The sequence below is a fragment of the Odocoileus virginianus genome, chromosome 5 (assembly GCF_023699985.2).
Source record: "Odocoileus virginianus isolate 20LAN1187 ecotype Illinois chromosome 5, Ovbor_1.2, whole genome shotgun sequence".
Lineage (NCBI taxonomy): Eukaryota > Metazoa > Chordata > Mammalia > Artiodactyla > Cervidae > Odocoileus > Odocoileus virginianus.
In genome coordinates, this window is record NC_069678.1 from 13,427,290 (window position 1) to 13,455,202 (window position 27,913).

Genomic DNA, 27,913 nt, shown 5'->3' on the forward strand with positions numbered 1-27,913 from the left:
ATTTTGTTCCACTTTTTGATGGCCTTCATATAGTTCTTTTTCTTGTCTCTTCCTACTGGCATGCCATTCAATTTAACCTGCTTCCATTTCAATGGGCAGCTCTTCAAAGGGACACAGAATGAGGAGAGGAGCAGGAGGACTGTTACCTGCAGAGGTCTGGGACCTGTGATGCGCTGTGGAGGTGGCAGAGGTGGAGGAGGTGGCGGGGGGGGGATCACCGGGGTGACTCGGGGAGCTCCTGCTGGGGCTGGGTCCTGCTGGGGTCCACAGACACCAACGGATGAGGGTGAAGAGCCCAGGAGGGTGAGAGCAACATAGGCACCAGCTGGAGGAAGACAAACAGAGGGCTGCTCAAGTGGTACTGTTTGCAACAGCAGACACCCAGGTACAAAGCAGGGAGCTCTTCCTTCCCCTTCCATTAAGCTTATACTTCTATAGGTAAAGTTCTCCTCATTTTTAATGCCCCACCTGTTCTCTAATTCCCGTCCTTCCATCCTGCATCAGCACAAGGCTCCTTTCCTTCCCGTTCCTCAGGCAGAGACCTCAACCAAAACCCCACCCACAACTTCTTGGGAGTTGCCCACTCAGTCCCTGGTTTCTCAGGACTGGGAGAGGGGAGTGAGTGGTATTTGAGTGAGACTTGGTCTCAGTAGAACATGATGAAAAGGTAGTGCAAAGATGGGTAGAAAAATAAACATGTCGGATGAGAGATTAATAGCGTCTCCCCCTGAAAGGACAGCGGGGAACTGGGGCAGTCTATGATGATCAGGCCAAGATTAACGACTCCAGCCGCCTCCCACCTACAGAGGAGCCCTGCTGGGTCGACAGGCCTGCTTCCCCCGTGCCCCCAGCGCGTCTGCTCCCCGGCTTTCTTTCATTGTCACCTCTCTCCAACTCACATTTGATGAGCTTCACCACCTCCAGGTGTGAGCTATTGGTCACCATGGTGCCGTTCACCTGTTGGGAGACAAATGACATGACTGAATCATGGCTGTGGAAGCCTAGGGGATCGTTTTCCTAGGTCAAAGCTACTTCTTTAGGGAGCCATTTATCAGGGCTCTTTAGTATAGTAAAACTTGTTGTAGAACTTAGTCACAGTCAAGGAGGGCCTAGAATATGGAACCCAGCTATCTTAGTCCCCACCCTCTGTCACGGTATACTACTCATTCTCATGGGACCACCCTCCCGGTCAGCGGCTGACGACAGATGCTATGAAAACGCAAGTGTACAGGACGGGCCAAGGACAGAAATGACCCTGCACCCCGCCTCCCCCACCGGGGGGGGGGGGGGGGGGGGGTGGATCGCCCAGAGAGGGAATTTCACTCACTTTGATGATCCGGTCACCTTCTTTCACACCGGCTTTCATGGCTGCACCTCCTGTAAGGAAGCAGAAGGCCTGGTCAGTGGAGACCCACCACCTTTCCAGAGGTCACTGAATCTCCACCCATGAACCTGCCAAATCACCTTCCCCCTCCAATCTCTTCTTCCCTCTGTGTTAAGTATTTCACATGCTGGGTGTGTATCCTATTCTGCCCCAGTGCCACACTACCTTTGAGCTAGACTGGACTGTCCGAGGTCACATCTCCTGTTCTTTTTGCCACCTGGCTCAGAAGCAGACTTCTCCTCTGAGAGCCAGGCCACACTGACAGAGAGGCAGGGCCAGACTCCGGGGAGAGCAATGTGTGCTTTATTTGAATGTGTCTGGATATGTTCCAAGGTCAAATAAGAGTTTATTTCTATTATCCAGTGGGAACAACGAGTTTACTGTATTAAATAACTGTTGAAGTAATTATTAAGAGGAATATGAGAAAACAATTGCAACAAGAGTTTTCAAATCATGGTCCCTAAGCCCTGAGAGGTTCATAAAGACATTCTGGGTGTTCCTAGCACTAAGGAAGATAAGGATCACTGCTCTATCTTCTGTTAAAAAATGGTTCTGCAGCCGCAGCGGTTCTGACCACCATGTATAGTCGTCCCTGGGTATCCACTGGGGATTAATTCTAGGACCTCCTGCAGATGCTGAAGTCCCTTACGTAAAATGGCATAGTACAATACCTTCCGGTTTCACATCCGATGATTGAACTAACTGCAGATGGAAATTCTGAGCCGCAGTTGGTTGAATCTATGGATGTAGAATTCTCAGATTTGAAACTCGCGGATATGGAGGGCAAAATGTAGTTTTAAATGAGCTAAGTAGTACTCACAAAGCACAGGAAACACTTATGCTGAAAAGTTCGTGGGAAGCATAAAAACTATGTTTTTTGTAAATTTGCCCCGATGGTCATTAAATCCGTAAGTTGCATTTGCCTGATCAAAACAAAACTCCCACGAAGTACATCTATATGTTTCTAGTCCAAAAAGAGAAATTACAGTGATGACTACATTCCAATTTGGCTTTTCAGTATTGGGACCCAGACTACCCAATCTAAAGTGTGCTATTTGTGGGAAAAGTACTAGCTTGAAAACTCTCTTTTACACTGTCATCTAGAAATTAAAGGTGGAGAGGAAGAGTGATTTTGCCTGAATGCATGAAACACTAATAACTTAGTGATTTAAAAAAATTTAAACTTTTCAGAGTAAAGGAATTAGAGAAGAAGTTATAGACTTCAGTAAGCATGAGAATCACCAGAAGAATTTGTCAGAAAGCATCTTCCTTGGCCCCCTTGTCAGAGAGTGATCCAGTACTTTAGGACTTGGGCCCTGGAATGAGGATTTCAATCACCCTAAGGGCCTAGGTGATTCTGATGGGGCAGAGCACGAACTACACTTTGAGAAACAGTGAGCTGAGAAGGCTACAGTCTGGAAAAGATAATAACAACTGCGTTGTTACTTTTGTGAATTCGATGCCAATCCAAATGAGGTCTCTTCCTTTCTCCTGCCCAAAATACACATTCATACACATATTTTCCAAAACTCATATTTCACTGCAAGCCATCCTTTTGTTCTTTCCTCTCTGAGTCTGACTCTGCTCAGACCTAAGAGGGGGTAAAAATTGGAGGAGCCCTGAACTCATAATTCACTGGAGGGGATCCTCATACATTCTGTATCAAAGAGATCACAGAGGCAAAGTACAAGTTACTGGCAGTCCCATCGCTCTCTCTCACCCTAGTCCAGGAACCTTGAGAGAATATGGAAGCAAAGAAGAAGTTTCTTTTCAGAGTTCTACCCTAGGATATGAAAAACAAACCTCCCCCTGATAAAAGTTAACCCCCAAACATAAGGAGTGCTAATTATTTATATCCTCATATGGCCCACATACCTCATTTTGGTCATGAATTTGACATTCTCTTTTCACCTTTCACATAAATAAATTCTAAGTATTTCTTCCAAAATTAAGTAAAGCACATATCCTTCCCATTTTGCACTGCACTTGGCAGGAAAACGCTGCTGGTTACCTACCCCTTTCTTGTACTCTTCTTCCTGCCTGGGATGTACCATGCTGTCAGGCCCAATCCCATCTGCTACAATGAGGTCACTCCCTTTAGAGATACTTGCCTCCTATTCTTCGCCACTGCCATCTCCTTCCTGTTCACAGTCTTCAATCTGGGTCACTTTACAACAGTGATTCTACCACCGGACATTACAGAGCTCTGCAATACCTGAAGCTTTTCCATACATAACTGATTTGCTTACAATGCCCTCCCACTCTCTACTACCTTTCCACCAAATTCCCATCTTGTCAATGTGTTCTCTATGGCCATCTTTCAAACTACTCCTGAAATCCGATTTCCTTCTTGAGAAGGCTCCCCAAACTAATAAGAAGGGAGATACTATGCTTCAAACAAACTACCACAACACAACCTCCCAAGTACTCTTTCTTCCTGTGTACTGTCCAACATACATCTTTCAGTCACTTATTACTTAGTCTAATTGTATCTGCAAAGACATCTGGACAGAGTGCCTGCCTCAACTGCGAACTGCTGCAGCACAGTAACCATCTGTGCCTGGAGCGAGGTCATGTGAAGGTGAGAAGAAGAAAGTGGGTCTTCGATTTCTCCACGGCATCTTCCAACCTGGGACAAGGAGCTCCCCTGGAGGGCAGTCAGGCACCTGCCTGATGACCTGAGGGCTATTTTGCCTTTTCCACACTTCCAACAGGGAATCAAGCCCGGGGTGTGATCCCTAGAAATACTTAGTATTGTGAAGGCTTCCCCAGATGCGCCCGGGGAACCAGTTCTAGAATGGATCATGCATGCTGCAGGATGCCCAGGCCTCTAGCAAAGGCACATGCAAGTTCCCCAAGTCCTATGGCACTTCACATCCACGGTGACTTTGTAAGAACTGTCCACTGTTGGCGAGGGAGACACAACACTCACCAGGTCGCACAGACTGCACTAGAACGACTCGGTCCCCGCTGACTGTGAAGCCGAAGCCATGCTGGTCCTTTTGGATGATGACGCAGCGTTGAACAAGACCTGGCAAGAGGGGAGAAGGAGAAGGGGGTTGAGCTGGGTCTGTCACTGGGAGTCAGTGCACAAAAGCCAGGGCCAAACAAGCAGTGCCCTAGTGCGTTTCCTCCTCCAAAGAGCCCTTCCGGATCCCCAGACAGCCTGTCCAAACACACGCTTGCAAAGCATGCCTTCCGCAGCAATCGACAAAACCCCGTCACCTATTCTGTATTCTATACGAGAAATTCCCTTCTCTGAGGCATTGAGATGTTTGTCTCTCTCTTTAGACTTGTTTGGGTGGGACTGGCCAAAAAAGGGGCCTGGCCAACTCCAGGCTGAAGACTAATGTCTCAGAGCTGCAACCCTGGGACAGAAGCCTACGTGACCCGCAAGTTCTCCATTAAACCACGTTCAGTGACTACAGAAGGTGGGACGCCTGTGCGTGCTGACTCTGCAGAGATGGATAACTCATGGGGGCAACTGAGGGGCTGGCCCTGTGCCATAATTCAGGGAAGGATAAACGACTAGAGAAAACCCCTCTGCCACATGTACGACCACACACAGAATGTAGGAAAAAAGAAAGACAGGCTTTAACTGCCCACAGACTCCATCCCTGTGGGCATGTATTAGATACTGTACACTGTGAAGGTATGTGTTACTGTTTCCTGTAATGGAGAAAGCACGAGTTCCAGTGCTAAAACCCTACTGGTTTCAGGTCCTGGTTTTGTCTCTTACAAGTTTGCACACTTGGAAAATTTTTTAATCACTTTGTGTCTCAGCTCCCTCATCTGTAAAATAGGGATAATAAAATCTACTTTCTACCATTGATAAAAGAACTGAGTAAGACAATTGGTAAAAACACATAACACAATGCCTTGCGCACATTATGAGCTCAATATAAAGGCTAAGTTGTCTTCTATCTAGGGTATGCAGATCTGTCTGTATGGGTGAACACCTCTGTGCCTATGTGCTGATGCCCTGAGAAGGTTACCTGCTGTCTCAGATGTGTCAGAGGGCTGGCGGTGGTGAGAAGGGGACTTGCGTTCAGGTGCTGAATCTCCCAAAGACAGGCTACTTAACCTGGAGAAAGAGTAAGAAAAGCACATCAACAAACTGGGCAGGGACAGACCACCCTTTTAGCAGAAGGAGGCTCTGTTGACAGGGGCCCTGAGTCTTGGGTAACAAGAGACTGACCCTCTCGCTCTGTACCCCGCTCCCTCTGGTGGGAGACTGGCCATGTCTACACCGTGGGCAATACCAGCTATCTGGAAAGCTAGGCTGGCAGAGCAAACACGATCTCTTTAATACCCAGCAAGGCATCAAGGGAAATAGCCCTTCCTGGAGTCAGGCAACAAAGAGACAATAGCAAGATAGGGTGTGCAGAGACACATGCGTGGTGGGTCTTACCAGGCTGCAATGGGGCTGATGGAACAGAACGGACGCAGCGGAGAAAATGAATGCGAGAAAAAGACAGGAAAAAACAAACGGCTAGTTAGTTTTAGGTGATGATTTGCAAAGAAGGGGAGACTGCAAGCCAAGGATGGAGGGTCAAAAACACACACAGGCCTGTAGGACACAGCAGAGGATGGAAGGGGCAGTAGCAGAGACACTTGCCCTCACTTTAGCTTTGTCTCTTCATCCCTCTCCAAAACAAGTGTCTCTAGGAGGGTGACCAGGCCTTTAGTTGGCTAACTGGCAACTTCACCTGTTGGATAACTGGCAATTTGAACCCTTTTCTAGAAAGGCAGAGTATAATGATGACCCAAGCTTCTGAGATTCCCTTTATTTTGTGTGTACCATGGAGAACAGAAATCGGGTCTGTTTGATGGTAGTATTCCAATTCCATTCCTACAGTCAGCTTAGGGCATCCTGCTTAGAAACTATTACAGACCTAAAATCTCAAAGTACCAGGGATCACCAAACCAGAACTAATAACAGGGCCTTACAGGAACAGGAGAAGCTCAGATCTTTACTATGCCTCTCCTTTTTAGAAAAGTGTCTGAGATGCCAGTTCCTGATCAATAGTTGCTGCCCCTCCAAAGGGCGTCTCCTAGCCATATCCAGCATATGACTATGTAAAAGGGTCTTCATGGAGGCCCTTGTGCAAAGGCAAAACACTGCAAAGAATCTAAGTGTTTGCGGTGGGTGACTGGTTAAATAAACTGCAGGATATCAATATAATAACACAGCCTTCAGTCTATAAAAGAATGAGGGGTCTCTTTATATATGATAAGGAATGGTTTCCAAGAAACACTGATTGAAAAAAACATGATGCAGAATTATGTAGATGGTAGGAGAGAAGAAAATGATTTGCTTATGTGCTTGTTTATATATATATATAAAACGTGCAAAATATCTCTGGAAGGGTACAAAAGAAACATATATCATTGGCTACCTCTGAGGGAGAAACTGTGCCGGGGCAAAGGGATGGAGTTGCAATCTTTCCATTATCTTCTCATTTGTTACCATTTAAACTCTAAGTCATGTGAAGGTATTAACTATTCAACTAATAAATACAATACAAGTACATAACTTTTACATATAAAAGGGGGGGTTCCTCCCCCCTCACCCAGGCACCCCACTTACCTGGACAGGTGAGACTGCTTTTTACCGGCTGATCTTTGGATCAGAGACAGAAGGACACCAAGGAAGAAGGGAGCGTGGGGCCCAGGAAGAGTGACGCAGGAGAAGAGGAAGAAAGGAAAACAAAACAAGACATAAACCAGACAAGACACTGGAGACAGTCTTTGGTTCAAAAGAAAAACCACTAGCAAGCTAAGAACAACCCAGGGGTGGAAACTGGCCAAGTACAGTAGATCCAGCTTACTAAACTGCAGATTTACCTGCACCTTGCTGCTGACTCAAACCTTTTAGAGTTTCACCACTGCACCCAGGAGAAAGGTCACTCGATACAGCAGTGAATGGGAAGTACTACTAGCCAACCCTGCCACCATCTCCACAGCTCCCAGCACCTATCCTGACTGCAGTGTGAGTACCCAACAGAACCACTTGTTCGTCTGTCTCTGGGGCTGTGAGGGCCATCAAGGCACGGTGGGCTTGCTGATCAGCACTCCCCACGCCTGACATGGTAAGTGCTCCATCCTGTGTTTGGTCCCCGCTCTTCCCCGCTCTTTCACTTGCCATGGCTTCTGGCTCCTGTGCCTCATGTTGGTGGCACATACTGTTCCTTCTTCCTAGATGTTCTTTCTACTCTACTCACCATTACTACCTCTGTCAACCAGACAAGGGAGCCAACTCCCAGAAGCTACAACTTCCGGCTGTCTTCAAATTATTCTAGTCTATCCTGCCCCGCCCTGCCCTTCACCTCCTCATCCAAGGTGAAGATTCAACTTCGCTCATCATTAAGTAAATGTCCTAGAATCTACGAATGATAGCTAAACTTACTGTGGTAATTGTTTTATTTAATTGTGGCTGTGCAGAAGGGTGGTCTTCGTTGCTGCATGGGGGATCTAGTTCCCTGACCAGGGTTGAACCTAGGCCCCCTGAATTTGGAGTATGGAGTCTTAGCCACAAGACCACCAGAGAAGTCCCCTGTGGTAATTATTTTGCAATACATGGGTGTCAAAGTCCTTATGCTGTCCATCTTAAAATTAGGTAGTGCTATATGTCAATTATATCTCAATAAAATGGGGGAGGCGAAGTCTTAGAATACAAACCTGTGTTATTTAATACAATAGCCACTAGCCACACAGATACGTAAATTTAAAACGAAATTTACAATTCAGTTTCTCAGCTGTACTACAGCTAGTGGCTACCTTATAGAATAGTGCACAGTAAAACAGTTGCTTCGCTGAAGAAAATTCTATTGGACAGAGCTGCTTTATATACTACGTTGGCACTAGAGGTACAAAAATGAATGAGACGGTCACTCGCAGGTAATGGATGAGGTAAACATATAGAGCTTCAGTACAAATGCTGCGGGGCAGAACTACTTCCCGCATCAGCAAGGGGTTTGCAGAATAAACTTTTTTTTTTTTTTTAATAATTTTAAGTCAACTTTTTAATCAATTTTTGAAATTGCGGTACCATTGATTTACCAAGTTTTGCTGATTTCTGCTGTACAGAAAAGTGATTCCGTTGTACATATATATGCTTTCCTTTTTAAAAGCTTCTTTTCCATTATGGTTCATCTCAGGACACTGAATGTAGTTCCCTGTGCTACAGAATAAACTTTTAAAGATCTTTTATTCCGGCTGCTCGTCTGTTGTCTTTGGCCAGATCCATCACATCCCACCACTGGGTTACCCAGAATGGGCCTGAACTCCTCCCTGCTCACTACCTTAGGAGAAAACCCATCCCATCCTAGGACAGCCTGGGCTTCCTCCTTGCCTTGTTCTGCCTGGCTCTGTGAGAGACTGGTTTCCTATGCCCACATTAAAGCTTAGAAGGAATGGTCTGGTAACTTAACCTGGGTTGGTTTTGCATTTGGGCTGGGTTGTGAACACACCTAAGGGCACACTAGGCCAAGGTTTATGTGCCTGGCTGTAAAGGGCTGCTGGGGCAAAGACAAGGATCATTTCAGCAGCCATGGAAAGTTCCTCTCAAAAAAAAAAAAAAAATCACAGCATAGGGCGCAGGCAATGGAGGACAAGGGGGATTACAACATAACTGTAACAGGTGCAGGTTTTTTTTTTTCCCCTCTTTTAGAGCTTAAAGGAAGAAAAACTACCACTGAATTAGAGGAGGAAGAAATACTTGTATTAGCAGATCGAGACTATCATGAAGGCTCTCCCCCTTCCTGATGACATTCCCATTAAAATTTAGCAGCAGAGATCAGACTCCAATCAGCCTAAATCCGACGGGAACATGGGAGGCCCAGGAAAGTAGAGAAGTTCTCTCAAATCTGTGGCCTTCTAAATGGCATCACTGAGACAGATCTTCTTATCCAACTTCTCATTAAGCCCTGTATTTATCCAGTCAGTTACAGAGACTGGTAAGTCCTTTTCTGTTTTCCCAGAATTGTTCCTTCCTTTTCATTATCATTGCTATCCATCACTTTAAGCCATATGTCCACTGTCTCAAATTACAAAAAAAAAAAGAAGAAGAAGAAGAAGAAGAAAAAAACAGCTCTTGTTTTCACTCTCCAGTTCTTCCAGTATTCTACCACGATGGACTAACTTTCCCAAACACTATTTCTTTGGGTCCCCTCAGGTCAAGAACTTAGGATTTCCCTTATTATTCTCTATATGATCAGATATGTGTGTTACCTACTATTGAAGGCTTTTCATCAAGTGGATCCAAGTACCTTTACAAATTCACTCTTATTGTTCACTTTGTCCTGCCTCTATTGGATCTTAAAAGATGCTGCACTCATTCTTGCCTCTGCTTTACCGTACCCTTCTCTTCATTTCTCCTTTGTCAAGGCTCTGGTCAAATGGCACTGATTCTATGAAGCCTTCCATGGCCACTGCAGCTAGCATTTGTTTCACTCCAATGTCTTTTGGGAAAAATCTCAAACCTATATATTAAAGTTAAATGAGCTGCATGATGAATACTTACACACCCCTCATCTAGATTCACCAATTAACATTTGTCACACTTGCTTTATCTTTTTATAATTATACACTTTTCCCCATTTGAAAATTACAGATGTCATGACATTTTACCCCTAACTATGTCAGCATATATCCCAGGACCCCTAAAATTCTATATAACCACAATGCCAACAGCACATCCAATGAGTTTAACTTTGATATATTATCTAGTATAAGTCTGTATTCAAATTTCCCTAATTCTTTCATTAATCTCCTATATAGTTGTTCCCAACTGCCTCGATACAGGATCCAGTCATAGATCTTAGAACTCTATTTATTCATAGCTTTTAGAGTCATCTAATCTAGAATATCACCCCCTTACCCCCACCCCAACCTACTTTTGTTGGTCTCTCCTAACACTGACATATAGAAGAGTTCAGGCCAGTTGCCTTATTGAATGGCCTGCAATAGATTTGTCTGTCTCTTTAGGATTAGGTTCAAATTAAACATTTTAAAAGAGTGTTAGATAACTGATGTGACACAGCTCGCCCATTTCTGGTGAGGTTAGGTTTGATTACTTAGGTAAGATGGTGCTCCTAAGATTTCTCAATGGTAAAACTATATTTTCCCACTTAAATTAATGGGAAATCTGTGAAGTGATGTTTTGAGACTGTAGGAATATCCTCTTGTCCAACAGCTTCCCACCCAACAGTTTTATTACCCACTGATGATCCTGGGGGACTGACTGATGCCTCAGTGGGTAAAAAACCGGCCTGCCAATGCAGGAGACACAGGAAATTCAGGTTTGATTCTTGGGTTGGGAAGGTTCCCGGGAGGAGGGCATGTAAACTCACTCCAGTATATCTTGCCTGGAGAATACCATGGACAGAGGAGCCTGGCGGGCGACAGTCCAAAAGGTCCCTGCCTGAACCACTTACCGCACCGGTGGCTGCAAAATGACACTCTGCTAAGTCTACCATTCCGTCTACATCTATTAGCGGGCAGTCTTGTAAAGAAGGTCATTTTATCCCTTTTCTGAAACAGTGCTATGAACTCATGAATTTTTTCCCTCCAATGCAAATGCATTATAATCCATTACTGCTTTTTAAAAAATGTTAAAGTTGTCTCAGTTTGGCTGCTGGGAGCTTCTACAAGCCAGCTCCTGTGTCCTTTAAAGTGTCACCATCTGCCTTATTTTCTGGCACACAAGAAACAAACATGAAAAAAACACTCCAGGCTCACCTTGTATGTTCCCTATGCCAGACTGGGGCCCAAACATTTTTTTGAGGAGCCCTGGCTCCTTTTAGTAGGAAATGTGTGTAGAAACAAGACTGGGTGCTAGGTGCTCATTGTTGCTAAGCTGCCACTGCTTCCCAGCCCGTTCAATGGACAGAGCCAGTAAATATTAAGAAATTGTGAGTTTACAAGGAAATCTTGTTTGACTCCAACATTACAGGGTTCTTTCTCATCTTCCGCAACTCCATATTTTATCTTTCTTTTCCCACAGTGAGAATCTTGTTCACAAACAACAGTAATATATTTATATATTTATTACAATATAATTATCTGCTCTACCCCATTTACACATCAAAGATTGTTTCCAGAGTTACTATCCCAGTAACACCAGTAAAGGCAAACTGGGCAGAGGTTAGTTTCCTTGCAATTCTCTTTGTCCTTAAGACTGTATCCCACTAGGTATATATAGCCGGTACTATTTGTGAAAGTCACTTTGGATGAATTTTTTACGCTTTCAATTTGAAACGCATTTAGGTTTTGTTCTTTTTTTCTTTTTTTGCTGCACTATGTAGCATGCAGGATGTTAGTTCCCTGAGCAGGGCTCAGAACTGCATCCCCTGCAGGGTAAGCATGGAGTCTTAGCCACTGTACTGTCGGGGAAGTCCTTGGTTTCTGTTTGTATCTGTACTTAACTTTAGGGTTTGCTTTTTCAGGGTTATTTATTTTTTAAATCTGTCGAACACTTACATGGTTGAAAACTCGAAATGCAATTTGAAAGGTACACTCAGAAGTGTTCTTGTCCCTTCATCCCACTCCTCCCCAGGTAACCACCTCCATTTGTTTTTTGGTTTTCTGTGCTTCTTCTTGTAAAAACTAAACAAACACATACAAATATTCTTATTTTCCTTTCTTGTTTCCGTAACAGGTAGTATCCTACACTTTTTACATTTTGCTTTTTTCATTTAGTAGACCTTCAAAGAAACTCCCTATCAGTTCCCAGAAATCTTCCATTTCCTCATCCTTTTCTTTACAATGCAACCCACTTTCTGACACAAATATTCCTCCCTGCTCCCGAGCATCTGGTGTGTTAGCCCTGCCAGAGGGCAAAGGTTACAGGGTGTCCTTCCCAGTATGCTCCCCAGCACCAGAAACAGGACGGGTGCGCTGCAAAAGCAAGGAGAAACAGCCTCCTCGTCCGAGCGTGTGTGTGTGTGTGTGTGTGTGTGTGTGTGTGTGTGTGACAGGACGGGTGCGCTGCAAAAGCAAGGAGAAACAGCCTCCTCATCCGAGCCTGTGTGTGTGTGTGTGTGTGTGTGTGAGACAGGACGGGTGCGCTGCAAAAGCAAGGAGAAACAGCCTCCTCGTCCGAGCCTATGGTGTGTGTGTGTGTGTGTGTGAGACAGGACGGGTGCGCTGCAAAAGCAAGGAGAAACAGCCTCCTCATCCGAGCCTATGGTGTGTGTGTGTGTGTGTGTGTGTGTGTGTGTGTGTGTATGGAAAGGGCTGGTGATCTCCCAGACAGCAAAGCTGAAGGGCGGTGACCAGCCCACAGGTCATTCTGCCGGCCTATGGGCGGGTGTGCGGGTGTGTGTGTGTGTTCAAGGGATTAGCTGTGGTAGACGGAGTGCCTGAAGAACTATGGACGGAGGTGCGTGACACTGTACAGGAAGCAGTGACCAAAACCGTCCCAAAGAAAAAGAAATGCAAGAAGGTAAAGCGGTTGTCTGAGAAGGCTTTGCAAATAGCTGAGGAAAGAGGTGAAAAAAAAGATTTTAATGACCTGGATAACCATGAGTGTATGACCACTCACCTAAAGCCAGACATTCTGGAGTACAAAGTCACGTAGGCCTTAGGAAGCATCACTATGAACAAAGCTGCTGGAGGTGACAGAATTACAGCTGAGCTATTTCAAATCCTAAATGATGATGCTGTTAAAGTGCTGCACTCAACATGCCAACAAACTTAGAAAATTCAGCAGTAGCCACTAGGCTTCTTTGGTTAACTCAGCTGTAAAGAATTCGCCTGCAATATGGGAGACGTGAGCTCGATCCCTGGGTTGGAAAGATCCCCTGGAGAAGGAAACGGCAACCCATTCCAGTATTCTTGCCTGGGAAATCCCGTGGACTGAAGAGCCTGGTGGCCCTAGTCCACTGGGCTGCAAGAGCCAAACCACCACCACCACAGCAGTGGCCACAGGACTGGAGAATGTCAGTTTTCATTTCAATCCCAAAGAAGGGCAACAGCAAAGAACGTTTAAACTATCATACAATTGTGCTCATTTCACATGTTAGCAAGGTTAGCAAGGTTATGCTTAAAATCCTTCAAGCTAGGCTTCACCAATATGTGAACTGAGAACTTACAGATGTGCAATTTGGGCTTTGAAGAGGCGGAGGAACCAGAGATCAAACTGCCAACATTCATTGGATCATGGAGAAAGCAAGGGAGTTACAGAGAAACAGCTACTTCTGCTTCATTGACTGCTAAAGCCTTTGACTGTGTGGATCACAATAAACTGGAAAATTCTTAAAGAGATGGGAGTATTAGACCACCTTTCGTAACTCTTGAGAAACCTGTACAAGGGTCAAGAAGCAACAGGTGGAACCAGACGCGGAACAACTGACTGGTTCAAAATTGGGAAAGGAGTACGACAAGGCTGAAAATTGTTACCCTGGTTATTTAACTTCCATGCAGAACACATCATGTGAAGTCACCGGGCTGGATGACTCACAAGGTGGAATCAAGATTGCCAGGAGGAATATCAACAAAACAGATATGCACATGATACCACTCTAATGCCAGAAAATGAAGAGGAACTAAAAAAACCTCTTGATGAGGATGAAAGAGGAGAGTGAAAAAGCTGACTTGAAATTCAACACTGAAAAAAACTTAAGATCAGGGCATCCAGTCCCATCACTTTATGGCAAACAGAAGGGGGAAAAGTGGAAGCAGTGACAGATTTTCTTTTCTTGGACTCCAAAATCACTGTGGACTGACACAGTCAGGAAATTAAAAGACACTTGCTCCTTGGAAGGAAAGCTATGATAAACCTAGGCAGCATATCTAGAAAGCAGAGATGTCACTTTGCAGACCAAGGTCCATATAGTCAAAGCTATGGTTTTTCCAGTAGTCATATATGGATGGGAGAGCTAGTCCATAAAGAAGGCTGAGCACCGAAGAATTGATACTTTCCAATTAAGACTCTTCAGAGTTCTTCGTACTGCAAGAAGTCCCATCAGTCAATGCTAAAGGAAATCAACCCTGAATATTCATCAGAAGGACTGATGCTGAAGCTCCAATACTTTGGCCACCTGATGTGAAGCGCCAATGCACTAGAAAAGACCCTGATGGCTGGGAAACAGTGAAGGCAAAAGAAACCATCAGCAGAGGATGAATGATATGGTTAGATAGCATCACCGACTCAATGGACATAAATTTGAGCAAATTTCGGAAAATTGTGGAGGACAGAGGAGATTGGCATGCTATAGTCCATTGGGTGAAAAAGAATCAAACATGACTTAATGACTGAACTATATATATATATATATATATATATGTCTAAAATTAACTGCTAAAAACTTTAAAAATCAGGCAATTTCATCTTTAAAAATACAGGTTTCTGTTTCTTCTTGAAAAGGCCCGAAGTCTGGCACCACTGGGTCTTGAGTCTCAAGCAGTGACAAATGGCTGAAGCTGGGTGGTACTACCCTCTTCCAATGGAAGATTGGTGGTCTCTTCATCCTCATCCCCATCCCATCACAAATGTGAGAACGAGCACACGGCTGAGAACATCCCTGTTCTGTGATAATAATTAAGTTTCTATTACCTACTAGGTACTGTGCTAAACATCTGACATACATTATCTTATTTAATAACCATAAAAAGCCTGGTGAGGCAGGTAGCACATCTCCATTCTCAGATGAGGGAACAGAGACCTTAAGTAAGCAGAGTTAAAATGAGCATAAAGTTGATCTGACTGCAAGGTCTGTGTTCCTAAACCAAAAGCTATGTCCATATGCAGATCCAATTGGTCTTTACTTTCCTTTTTTACATGCATACGTGCATACAATGTATAAACATACATATATACACCTCACATGTGCAGACCAATATGTGTGACAAGATATGTACATGATATAGGTACAAAATACATATATAAATATATGTATATAAAGACATAACACATGACAGGTATAAAGGGCACACTATACATAGGCTGACCTAGGTGTTCTGCGTTTGGGGCAAAGTAATCTTCTTGAATCCCTGCCCAAAGTGAGGAACAGTAAACCAGGAAAGAGCTACCCTGCCAGGACCTTAGTTCGAGATAAAGTCCACACTCTCTGAACCCTGACCTGGTCTTACTGGTCTGGCTTCCCTTATCTGCCAGGGTGGAGCTTTAGGCAGCTTCCTGGCACCCTAACTTTCTAAGGATTCTCCCTCTGGGTAGAACGAACTTTATGGTCTGAGACTGGAAATAGCACATGCCTATAGTACAGAAAAAAGGCCAGTTTGCAGACAACACTTGCTAACAGAATACGACACAAATGCTCACTAAGAGCTTATGTAACTGAAGACATTTAGAGGCAGAAAAGGGTACAGATCAAATAAAAGCAGCAGTTTCAATCAGAACCAGAGTGCAAAGTTAAGACTTTAAATGATATTGCAAAAAAGGGCTGGGCTTGGAAATCAGGGAAGTTCAGGTGCTAATTCCAATTCTGTCTCTAATTCACTGTAGGCCACCACCCACTTGACTTCCTCACATGTCAATTCTTCTGTAAAAGTAGAGGGCAGAAAAATGGAGTGTTAGTCTGGCAATGTAGCCAGAGAAGGCTCACATCTCAAGTGGATTATTTACTAGCTGATGAGCAGCATATGCGTTACGTGAGGCTTCAACCCTAGGAATTCAACTCAGCAGGTCTGTGGTGTGAATACTATTTCTATTTCAACTGATTCCTTATTCAGAGGACCATAACTTGGAGGAACTCCCAAAACAAGTCCCTTAACTTCTGAGTCTATCATCTGTTTTCCCTGTGTTTCGTTGTTCCCTGTCCTTCAACATCTCCCAGAGTCTTCTCAAACTCATGTCCATTGAGTCAGTGATGCCATCCAACCTTTTCATCCTCTGTCAGTCCCTTCTCCTTTTGCCTTCAATCTTTTCCACCATCAGGGTCTTTTCCCACGAGATGGCTCTTTGAATCAGGTGGCCAAAGTATTGCAGCTTCAGTATCAGTCCTTCCAACGAATATTCAGGGTTGATTTCCCCATGGACAGAGAGGAGCCTGGTGGGCTACAGTCCGTGGGATCACAAAGAGTCAGATACAACTGAGCGACTGAGCACACACACACACTCATTGTACCATGACCTCTGTTTTCTCTATTAGATCTTAAACCCCTTGAGAAGGACGACATTTTACTCAACCTTGTATCACCAGCCAAAGTCCAGCACAGTGTCCAGTGCATGGAGGACACATGATCCAAAATGTGTGCTTAAGGAATATACACGTCCTTTCTTTCTCCCAAGGCTGAGGTGAGGGTCAAAGATGTAATGTTGGTTAAGTTTTTGGAAGTGCAGAGTCCTCTGCAAACAGTTCTATTGCATTTTCTGCCCAGGTCCAGCTTGGGTAACCTACACTCAATATGTGTCAGAGGTCAGGGGAACAGGCAAGAGTGAATGAGTGAACAACACCCAGAAGTGGAAATGACTCCTGATGTGTTCTGATTCTAGGCAGGGTCAGGAAAGCTCTCCTTTCCACTTTTAGAAGGATTCTTGGAGAACAAGAGATCTGGGGACATGTTCAATAATCAAAGTAGATCATTTGGTAGACAGTGTGTGTGGAGGAGGGAGACAGAGAACTGGGGTGTGATAGGGTTGGCATGCCTGGTTCCCCATTTCAGACTTAGCATGCGGCCCGTATGGTAAGGTCTGGAAAGCATAGCCTCAGGGGTAAACTACGGGCTCCAGCTTCAACTCAGCCTTTTCCTGGCTGTGTAGTCTCAGGCAAGTCAACCGACCTTCCATGCCTCAGTTTCTCAATAACAAATGTGGATAATGATACTTTCCTTAAAGGGTGGCTGGGAGGACCAAATCCCTGTTACCAATCCCTCGAAGCTAAAATGTTCACACTGAAATCAATCTCCCCAGTTTAAGCCTAACCCTGGCTCCTGGGCAAATGGTTCCTCCTCAGGACACAGGACAACACAGTTGCTCAAGCCAAAAACCTGAGCTATCTCTGACACTCTCAAATCTAATCAACCATGAAGTCCTACTGCTATGACCTACCATTACTTTTGGAATCCACCTACTTTTGCTCCTTCCTGACACATGCTGGGCTTCCCTGGTGGCTCAGACGGTAAAGAATCTGCCTGTAATGTGGGAGACTTGGGTTCGATCCCTGGGTTGGGAAGATCCCCTGGAGAAGGAAGTGGCAACCCACTTCAGTATTCTTGCCTGGAGAATTCCATGGGCTGAGGAGCTTGGGGGGCTACAGTCTATGGGGTCACAAAGAGGCACAGACAACTGAGTGACTAACACTTCTCTCCTTCACCATTATTTTTGGAATCCACCTACTTCTGCCCCTTCCTGACACACGCTGGTAGAACAACTGGTCTCCTCACATCTCCTCCAGCCTCCACTCCTCTAGAAGCCAACCATTCCCTACACACGCTGGGAGGGGTTTCTTTAAAAGATAATTTAGGATGCACATCCCCCTTCAGTGGTTTCCCACTGTCCTTGTATGAAGCTCCAAGCCCGTAGCGTGGGCCTAGCGGGTCCTCATCTCCTGTCACTCAGCACCCCGACCCACACCCGTCTTGCTTACTATATTCCAAACCCAGGGGCCTCCTCACCCACCTCGGCCAGGCTAACTCACACTTTCTTCACGGTTCTCTATAAACAAATGCTTCTTTTCAGTGAAGTTTTCTCTGATACTCAATAAGCTGAATCTCCTCCGAAATTTCCCGTTGCAATGCCTAACTCAATAGTAACTAGTTATTTGGGTGTTTTCCTGATTGTTTAATACCTACTTTCCTCATTTAATGAGAAACGTCACTGTCTCTTATTCTCTAGAGCACACAGCAGCTTCAGAACACAGTGCATAGTAGACTTTTAATAAATACATGTTGAAGGATGAAGCCAGACAATACACGCAAAGGAATCTTCTAGACATCAAAATACTGTACACACACACATCATCATCAAGAGGAAGAGCTCTGAGTAACCTCATAACACATGTTTGTTAGGGTTAAATTCAGTTTCATAGTTTCAAAACAAAGCTGAATGAAGTAGGAAGGTGTCAGCCTCTCTACGGACTTACAGGAGGGAGTGGCATCAACCTGGCTGTAAGAACTGGTTAAGCTCTCAAAGTCTTCCAATCTCCCAGATTCCCAGAATTCAACTTTGTACACAGGCAGAGAAGCATCCACCAAACAAGAAAATGTATGTTATGTATCCCATTGTTCACTGCAGCACTATTTACAATAGCTAGAACATGGAAGCAACTTAGATGTCCATTGACAGATGAATGGATAAAGAAGTTGTAGTGTATATATACACAATGGAATATTACTCAGCCATAAAAAGGAAGGCGTTTGAGTCAGTTCTAATGAGGTGGATGAACCTAGAACCTATTATACAGATTGAAGTGAGTCAGAAAGAGAATGATAAATACTGTATTTTAACACATATATACAGAATCTAGAAAAACGGTACTGAAAAATTTATTTACAGGGCAACAATGGAGAAACAGACACAGAGAACAGACTTACAGGTATGGGGAGGGGGAGGGGAGGGTGAGATGTATGGAGAGAGTAACATGGAAACTTACGTTCCCATGTGTAAAATGCATGTGCCTTGCTCTACGTATCTCACAGAGCTGCTGTGAGAATTCAATGGGATAAGGTGGCTCAAGTGGTTAAAAAAAATGCCTGCCACGGCAGGAGACGTAAGAGATGCAGGTTCAATCCCTGGGTCTGGAAGATCCCCTGGAGGAGGGCATGGCAACCCACTCCAGTATTCTTGCCTGGAGAATCCCATGGACAGAGGAGCCTGGCGGGCTACAGTCCAAAGGGTTGCAGAGTCAGACACAACTGAAGCAACTTTGCACGCAGCACACAAGGAATATCAAAGCCTTTGGAAACTAAAACAACACACTCGTGTTAGGAAGCATAAGGGCAGAGGAAAAGGTTAGGGTCAGTTATGGATTTTATTCTTTACAGAGGGGAGCTGCTGAGGGCTTTCTGCAAGGACTAATAGGGTAAGATCTAGCCTCTAAAAAGTAGGTCTGACTGCAGGGACTAGAGTGGATGAGAAGCGGAAGGCTGGAGGCCCAGAGCCTGGATGGGGCAGACACGATGTGCACCTGAATGGAGCCCAGCTGCTGGGATTCAGTAGCAAAGGCAGGAGACAGACGGACACTGAGAGGGCTGCCGGCGGCTGACCTCAGGAGCGCCTTCCAGCCCTGCGCTGTGCAACGGGGAGCCCGCGTCACACGGGGCTGCAGGGCACCCGAGACGTGACTAGGCTGAACTGAGATCCTGGCAGAGCAAAACACAGAAGATTTCAAAGACTGACTACACACACAAAAAAAGGGAATGTAAAATATTAATAAGTTTTATATTGACTGCATGTTGAAATAACGTATTTTGAATATATGAAATGAAATACACATTAAAATGAATTCACCAGTTTCTCTCTACTGTTTTTTAGGCAGCTCCTAAAAATTTTCAGTGACACAAGGGCTTGCATCCTACTTCTACTGGACAGCACTGGTCCAGCCTCCTCTGGCCACGGCTGTACCACACGGGCCTTCTCTCCCGCAGGAGGGCCTCCTATCCTTCAGACCAGCCAAAGGCAACTAGAAGCCTGCCCAGGGGCACCCCTCCTAGACTTCTCTGTCCCTCCCAGCCCACAGTCCCCCTTTCGCCTAAGCTCTGCGTACACGAGTGCTGTCCCTTCTCCGCACCTGCTGGACTGTGATGCCCTGGGGTGCGCCACAGCGTCTCTGGAGCCCCTGGGAGGAAACAGGGGGCCCCACTCCGGGGGTGGCCATGGGCAGTGCTGAGCAGAGGACAGTGCCTCACGACCCTGGCTGGGCACGCTTCTCTTCACTCAGGACCCAACACCCCATTAGCCCCCCAGGCTCTATCAGCACAGGTGCACGCACACAACTGATGTCTAATTTGTCACATATCCTTCAGAGAAGACTCAGCGCTTGGGTTTTGCCCAGGAATTCAAGCTGATACTGAGGAGTGTGTGGGGGGAGAGCGGAGCTAAACAAGAGGGTTATGTGTCCTGGCTGCTGCTGATCACTCGTGTGGCTGAGGGAAAGTTACTTCCTGTGAAACTCAGTTTTCTCATCTACAAAATGGGAATACTACCTACCCATCCTACAGGCCTGTTGTAAGCGCTGGTGTCATGTATGTGAGGTCTCTAGCACAATGCCTGGCACACAGCAATGTTCAAAAAATGATTGCTATCCTTGTCATTTGTAAGACCCTAAGTCAAACATAATTAGTAAGTTACTATCAAAGCCATCATATCCTGAGACTTAACACAAAATAAACAATTTTTGAGTTATCTAATTCAGGGGCAACCATCTCACAGATTTCCTCTGAAGCAAAGAACCTACTGCTATTTTATTTAGTTCACACTCATTTGCTTTTGTCTAAGTATCCTTCAATGTTACTTCTGATGAAAATAATGTGCTTCAGGACAGAAAGAGAAAACCCAGGAGACCTGGATCCCAGTGCCAATGCTGCCATTTACTAGCTGTGAAACTCCAGATAATAACCAAAACAAGACTCTGGAAGATCCAGCGTGTGCATGTGTTTAGGGCAGAGGCACAAGAAAAGAAATCAGTGATACTGCCACAGTAGCAGGGAGGGAGCAGGCCAAGGTATTGAGAAGGCAGGACTGACAGTCTAGACATGTGAGTTCTAGATCAAATCTGCTCCATTTTTTTTTTTTTTTGTTTACCCTTGAAAATTGAGAAGAAAATTATATAGAATAAGCACCTAATATGTTACAGGTATTCATTTAATCCTCCCAATAACCTGGTGAGGTAGACACTGTTATTTTTCTTAACAGATGAGAAAATGAGATTCAGAGAAGTTAAACAGTTTGAAAGACACACAGGTATTAAATGGCAGCATGAGGACATGAGCTTAAGTTGGCCTGATCAATGTCCTGCAATGAAGGAGCTGGACACACTACCTCTCGTCCTTTCTTGCACTAACACTATGTAATTCTTTGTCTCTCACACTGCTTTTCTGGCATATCAGGTCTTTGTAGCAGAGGGAGCGCAGGTAGAATTAAATTCATCTGACTGGGAAAAAACAGTAGACACCCTCACCAGCAATCATCCTGAAGCACTTCGGGAACTGTACCGGAAAGGCCCACGAGATGGCTAAGAATATTTTTTACTGGTTTCAACAAAAGCAAAGGAATAAAAAGCAAAGCCTAGAATTCACAAGATAAAGAGTAAGCACCTGTCCTGAGGCTCAAGGCTTAGGAGGGTGGCGTGGAAAAGTGGAATGAAGTTTCTTCCTCACCTACATCACGCCTACTCTGTGACAGTGGACAAGCCACACAACACCTCTAAGTTTCAGCTCTCACACTGATAAAGCGGGAAGACCACACTCTGCACTTCTCACAGGGAACTGTGATAACTAAATTATTTGTAAACCAAAAATCACTCTACAGGTATATCTTGTTTTACCTAAAATTTTCCTAGAAAGATAAGCAAATGTGTTCTGAAGTAAATCCTCCGGAAGGTGATGAAAATACTTTCAAAAGACTGGGTTTTCTTAAAGCAAGGGATACCTTGCTTAATACAGCATAAAAATAGAATTGTTATTTAAGTCAATTTTTTATTGTTGGCACAAGAAGGACAAATCATAAAACAAACAACCCAGAAAAACAGACAACCCAAAAAGTCTCCATTTTGCTTACATTTGTTTTTGGTCATTTGTCTCAGAACCTTTGTGATTTACTTTGTTAAGGTGGGCTTTAAACTAGTGGTTTCACTTTCCTGAGCTCAAAACACAACTGATAGGAAAGTACTTGGTGGGAGAAGAAAGTTAGTCTTTGATTTTAAACCTGCTGAGGTCAAACCATAAAATGAGTGACAAGCAGGGTCCCCTGAACTGACGGCAGTGCCTCTGCTCTTCTGTGCAAGCCCCTGCCTTCCTCAAGGAGGCGGGCGTCCTTTCCTCCCGCTGAGGTGCTGCAGGAAGATGCAGACCTAGTCACCACATCTAAGCTACCAACTGTAATGGGGGCCGAGGACCCAGACCGTCACAGTCTGAGGCCATCACAGAACATCACCTCCACCTGCTTAGCTAGTGACTTCAGGAAGACAGACGGGTGGGTGGGGGAGGTTCCTCTCCAGCCTGCAACAGGTTCCCTACAAATTCCTGTTCCTCCTTCTAAAAACTGCCTGGAAACTCCCCTCCTTCCAGAACCTTTTCCTCAACTAACTCTTGAATCCTGCCAGCCCTTAAGCATTTGACTTGTGCTATAAACACAAAGAGTCCCTTGAACAGCAAGGAGATCACACCAGTCAACCCTAAAGGAAATCAACCGTGAATATTCATTGGAAGGACTGATGCTGAAAGTCCAATACCTTGGCCATTTGATGCAAAGAATCAGCTCATTAGAAAAGACCCTGATGCTGGGGAAGACTGAGGGCAGAAGGAGAAGAGGGCAACACAGGTAAGGTGGCTGGATGGCATCACCGATTCAATGGATATGAACCCGGGCAAACTCCAAGAGATGATGAGGGGCAGGGAGGCCTGGTGCACTACATACAGTCCATTAGGTCACAAAGAATTGGACACAACTTGGCGACTGAATGACAACAATATAAACATACAGATCCTTGCCTCCATACTACTTTAAAAGGGAACTCAAGTATTCTGTGTTTTTTTTCTAATAAAATACTTGTTTTCAAAGAAGGTCTCATTGTCTTCTTTTTAGTTTCTTTAGCACTTCATCTCCAATCACCTGTCCTGGACCCCTCAACCAATAACCTGAGCTCTACAAAGGACACTTTACAGACATAGTTGGTTAGGAAGCTGACAGAAAGCCAGCCAGAAAAACTTTGAGTCAATTTCCCCAGTAGCCAGACCCCCTGTCACTCTCCTCACAGTTTCACTGCCAAGTGATCCACTTTGGACCTCTCTGACCCTTACTCTCTGCCATCATACGACTGATGAGACTGGGATGGCTGGACAAGCCACTGCTATTAAAACATAAACTTGGCCTAAGATAACTCCAAGCAACCAACGCAGGCATACGCCTGCCTAACAGGAGGCAGAATGGGCAGGCCACAAACCAAAGGAACTCTCTCCTGGCTCTGCCCAGCTGGACGGGCACTTCTCAAGTCTGCAGGTCTAGCTCGTACATGTCAAGAGAGGAAACGAGCCACTGTCTTTTCTGCTGGGGGGAGATGCCAGACCATTTTGTGGGAAGACACAGCTTTTTATCTTTTAGTTTATTTAGCTGCATCAGGTCTTAGTTGAGGCATGCTGAATCTTTAGTTGTGCCATGCAAATTTCCTAGTTGCAGTTCCCCAACCAGGGATCAGACCCCAGACCCTCTGCGTTGGGAGCATGAAATTTTAGCCACTGGGCCATCAACAAAGCCCCCAAGACAAGGGTTTTTAGAGCAAGGGCTGCTACCATTTCCAGTAAGTGCTGTCTCTTATACCCTTTCCTACAGAATGAAACCTTTCATACTGGGGTGGGGGTGGGGGGCTGTACAACAGTGAAAGATATACTAAGAAAACAAGAATTATTGGCAATTCCCTGGCAGTCCAGCAGTAGTACTCTGTGCTTCCACTGCTGGGGGCCTGGGTTTGATCCCTGGTCAGGGAACTAAGATCCTGTAAGCCACGCAGCTCGGCCAAAACACCACCACACCAGAAGCAAAAATAACTGGTGCTGGGAGATGGAACTGTAACCCCTCTTGTGGGTAAGCAGAAATGCTAAGTATCTGTTCTGTGCAGCTACCTTTTAGAGCACATAATCTGACTCAGTTTACTATCAGGCAGTATAAAGTATTTTAATAAAATGTCCTCAGGGTTTGAATCTTTGGATTATAATCCTAGTTCTAAGCCTTAGTTTCCTTATAAGCAAACAGTGTGGTGGTATGTGTGTGCAGGTGTAGAGGGGAGTGATGGAGAAAGGAATGGATGAACCAGATGGTCCCTGCAGCTCCTTTCCAGGCACTGGAAAGCACACTCTTATTCTATCCAGGCACAAATCATATTACAATGAGGGTTTATGATATCAACAAGGGACCACCTTGAGCAGCAGCAGTAACAGTATTTCAACTTGGAAATTGCCAGTCTCCAAAACATAATCTTTAGGAATTCAACTTGGACTGATTAAGAGAGAAACAATGGCAACTGAGCACTTGCGTTGATCTTATCCAGGCACATAGTATATATTCAACAAAACTGTGTTGAATGGTGAATGACTGACCTTGAAGTTCTAACTCTTAACAAACTCCAGTGCCCCAGTACCCTTGCCTCTGGCCCAGTTTTCCATGGCTGAAGTCAAGTACTACCTTCTCTAGGAAGCTTTCTTATTAATAGTGCTACTTCTCCAATGACCTTTTTCGTTACTAAATTCATTTCTGCTGCATTTTGAGTCCATACTCTATCACTTAGTGCCTGACTGTTTTCAGATTCTTTCATCTGTATTCGTCATGTCTCCCTCCAAATAGATAATAAACTTAGGAGCAGAAATCCTGTTACATTCTTTGTTGAGAGAGCCCACAATATCTAGCATGGTACTAAACATATACTTAGCAAACACTGTCAAGTAACTGATACTCAATGATAGCTACAATGACGACAGCTAGCATGTTTCTCAAGCACTTACTGAGACAAGACAGTATGATTAGGACTGCAGGCTCTGAGCCCCTCGCCCAGATGTAAATGTTGGTTCTGCCACCTGTTAGCTATGTGACCTGACAAGTTACTTAACCTCTCTGTGCCTTGGGTTCCTCATCCTTAAAATGGGGACAGTGATGGGACCCAGCTCTTGGAACTGTTGTTAGGCTTGAATTATTTAAAACATGTAAAATTAAAATGCTTAGGCCAGGGCCTGGTCTCAGTAAGAACCATCAATAAATATCAGCCATTCTTATTTGTTTTATTTAATTTTCACCATCACCCCATGAATTGGTACTATTAATGTGGCAGTTTTACAGTAAGAAGCTGAGGTATAGAGGGGTTAAGTAACTTGCTTAATTTCATGTACCCAAGTGAGTGAGATGGAGCTGGTATTTGAACCCAAATGGTTTAACTTCAGAAACCGTTCTCTGTTAATGTTGTGCTCTCTTAGGTTAGGAAGAGTTCCAACCACCCATTTTACTTTGCCATAGATCCATCCTTTAAAAACACCTGAAGCAGAGCTGATTTACAATGTGACTACTAACACTAGTGGTAAAGAACCTGACTGTCAATGCAGAAGACACAAGAGAGGCAGGCTCGACCCCTGGGTTGGAAAGATCCCCCAGGGAAGAGACTTGGCAACCCACTCCAGGATTCTTGCCTGGAGAATCCCATGGACAGAGCAGCCGGACAGGTTCCAGTCCATGGGTTTGCAAAGAGTGGGATATAACTGAGCAACTAACACTTTCACTTTCTGCCACACAGCAAAGTACAAGCTAGGTTTCAAAGAGGCAGAGGAACCAGAGAGCAAACTGCCAACATTTGTTGGATCATGGACAAAGCAAAGGAGTTCCAGAAAAACATCTACTTCTGCTTCATTGACTATGCTAAAGCCTTTGACTGTGTGGATCATAATAAACTGGAAAATTCTTAAAAGAGATGGGAATACCAGACCACTTTACCTGTCTCCTGAGAAACCTACATAAGGGTCAAGAAGCAACAGTTAGAACCAGACATGGAACAACTGACTGGCTCCAAAGTGGGAAAGAAGTACAACAAAGCTGTATACTGTCACCTGCTTATTTAACCTCTATGCGGAGTACATCACGCGAAATGCGGGACTGGATGGAGCACAAGCTGGAATCAAGACTGCCGGGAGAAATAACAACCTCAGATGTGAAGATGATATCGCTCTAATGGCAGAAAGTGAAGAGGCGTCCCTCTGACAAGAGTGAAAATGGAGAATGAAAAAGCTGACTTAAAACTCAATATTAAAAAAAACTAAGATCATGGCATCTGGTCCCATTACTTCGTGGCAAACAGAAGGGGGAAAAGTGGAAGCAGTGACAGATTTTCTTTTCTTGGGCTCCAAAATCACTGCGGACGGTGACCGCAGCCATGAAGTTAAAAGACGCTTGTTCCTTGGAAGGAAAGCTATGACAAACCTAGACATAGGTTAAAAGCAGAGACATCACTTTGCAGACCAAGGTCTGTATAGTCAAAGCTGTAACTTTTCCAGCAGTCATGTACGGATGCAAGAGTTGGTCCATAAAGAAGGCTGAGTGCTGAAAAATCGATGCTTTCAAACTGGTGCTGGTGAAGACCCTTGAGAGTCCTTTGGACTGCAAGATCAAATCAGTCAATCCTAAAGGAAATCAACCCTGAATATTCATTGGAAGGACTGATGCTGAAGCTCCAATATTTGGCCACCTGATGTGGAGAGTCACCTCACTGGAAAAGATCCTAATGTTGAGAAAGTTTGAGGGCAAAATGAGAGGAGGGCAGCACAGGATGAATGAGATGGTTAGATATCATCACCGACTCAGTGGACATGAATTTGAGCAAACTCCCAGGAGATAACGGAGGACACAGGAGCCTGACCTGCTGCAATCCCTGGGGTCACAAAGAGTCAAGACACAACAACATACAGCAAAGTGATTCAGATATAGATATTCTGTCTCATGTTCCTTTCCATTATGGTTTATTACAAGATATTGACTATAGTTCCCCATGCTTACCGTAGGACCTTGTTGTTTATCTATTTTATATAGTTTTTATCTGCTAATCCTAAACTCCTAATTTATCCCTCCCCTGCTTTTAGTAACCATAACTTTGCTTTTGCCATAGATCTATCCTTAACTTGCATCAATATTCCCCTGAAATCTCAGATCACAGATTCGAGATGACAGAGATTGGCTCCTTATTTTTCATATATATGAACTTAGATTCTGCCAACATTAAGCATATGCTGGGTGGCAGGTGTAGAGCTAAGTAGTATTTCATCTGATTCCTAGAGCTCTGAACATAGGTATTTTCCAGATGAGGAAGCTGCAGTTCAGAGAAGATAAAGGACTCGCCTGAGGTCCCAGGGTTAATGATGGCTCATGCCAGTCCTGGAACTCAGATTCCCAGCCTCCAAGTCCAACAGCTTAGTCCTCACTAAGCCCGGCTGGCTCTGGGTTTTTCCTGGCACAAGTGTAAAACACAATGTGGATTACCATTTATACCTCTGCCGGCCAAACACACAGGTTTGGCAATCAAATCCCTGGGTTGATAATCTTGACGCTGACACTGGCTCTATGACCTCAGGCAAGATATTTAATCTCAACCTCAAGTTTTCCCAACTGTAGCAGAGGTTAGGAACTACTTTGCTGGACTGTTGTGAGATTATATGGTGCTATTCATTAAAGCATTCAGCACAGGGAGCACAATAAATACCCCAAATGTGCATTAGCTGTTACTATTACCACCACCATAGAGAAAGGGACTTAAGTTGCTCCCTTATAATGTTAGTCTAGCATTTCCTCATCTATTATTTAGGAAAATTCCTGCAAAAAAAAGACAGATGTTCAAATCAAACGACAGATGGGAAAACTAAAGTCTAGAGACATTAAGTCCC

The 27,913-nt window shown here is 44.6% G+C and overlaps 1 protein-coding gene across 9 annotated transcripts in view; it reads right to left on the minus strand.

The window, feature by feature from the left end:
• Positions 1-27,913, minus strand: part of ARHGEF11 (Rho guanine nucleotide exchange factor 11) — a 108,267-nt gene that overhangs the window by 41,373 nt on the left and 38,981 nt on the right. For 6 of the 9 annotated variants that reach the window (XM_070467529.1, XM_070467530.1, XM_070467531.1 and 3 more), the window contains exons 2-8: positions 6,975-7,007; positions 5,796-5,810; positions 5,380-5,468; positions 4,317-4,415; positions 1,328-1,377; positions 900-957; positions 147-325 (exon numbers count right to left, since the gene is read on the minus strand). In XM_070467529.1, the coding sequence (XP_070323630.1) occupies positions 147-325; positions 900-957; positions 1,328-1,377; positions 4,317-4,415; positions 5,380-5,468; positions 5,796-5,810; positions 6,975-7,007 (523 nt within the window). The remainder of the gene's footprint in view (positions 1-146; positions 326-899; positions 958-1,327; positions 1,378-4,316; positions 4,416-5,379; positions 5,469-5,795; positions 5,811-6,974; positions 7,008-27,913) is intronic. The other 3 variants (XM_070467527.1, XM_070467526.1, XM_070467528.1) reach the window with 3 other exon arrangements.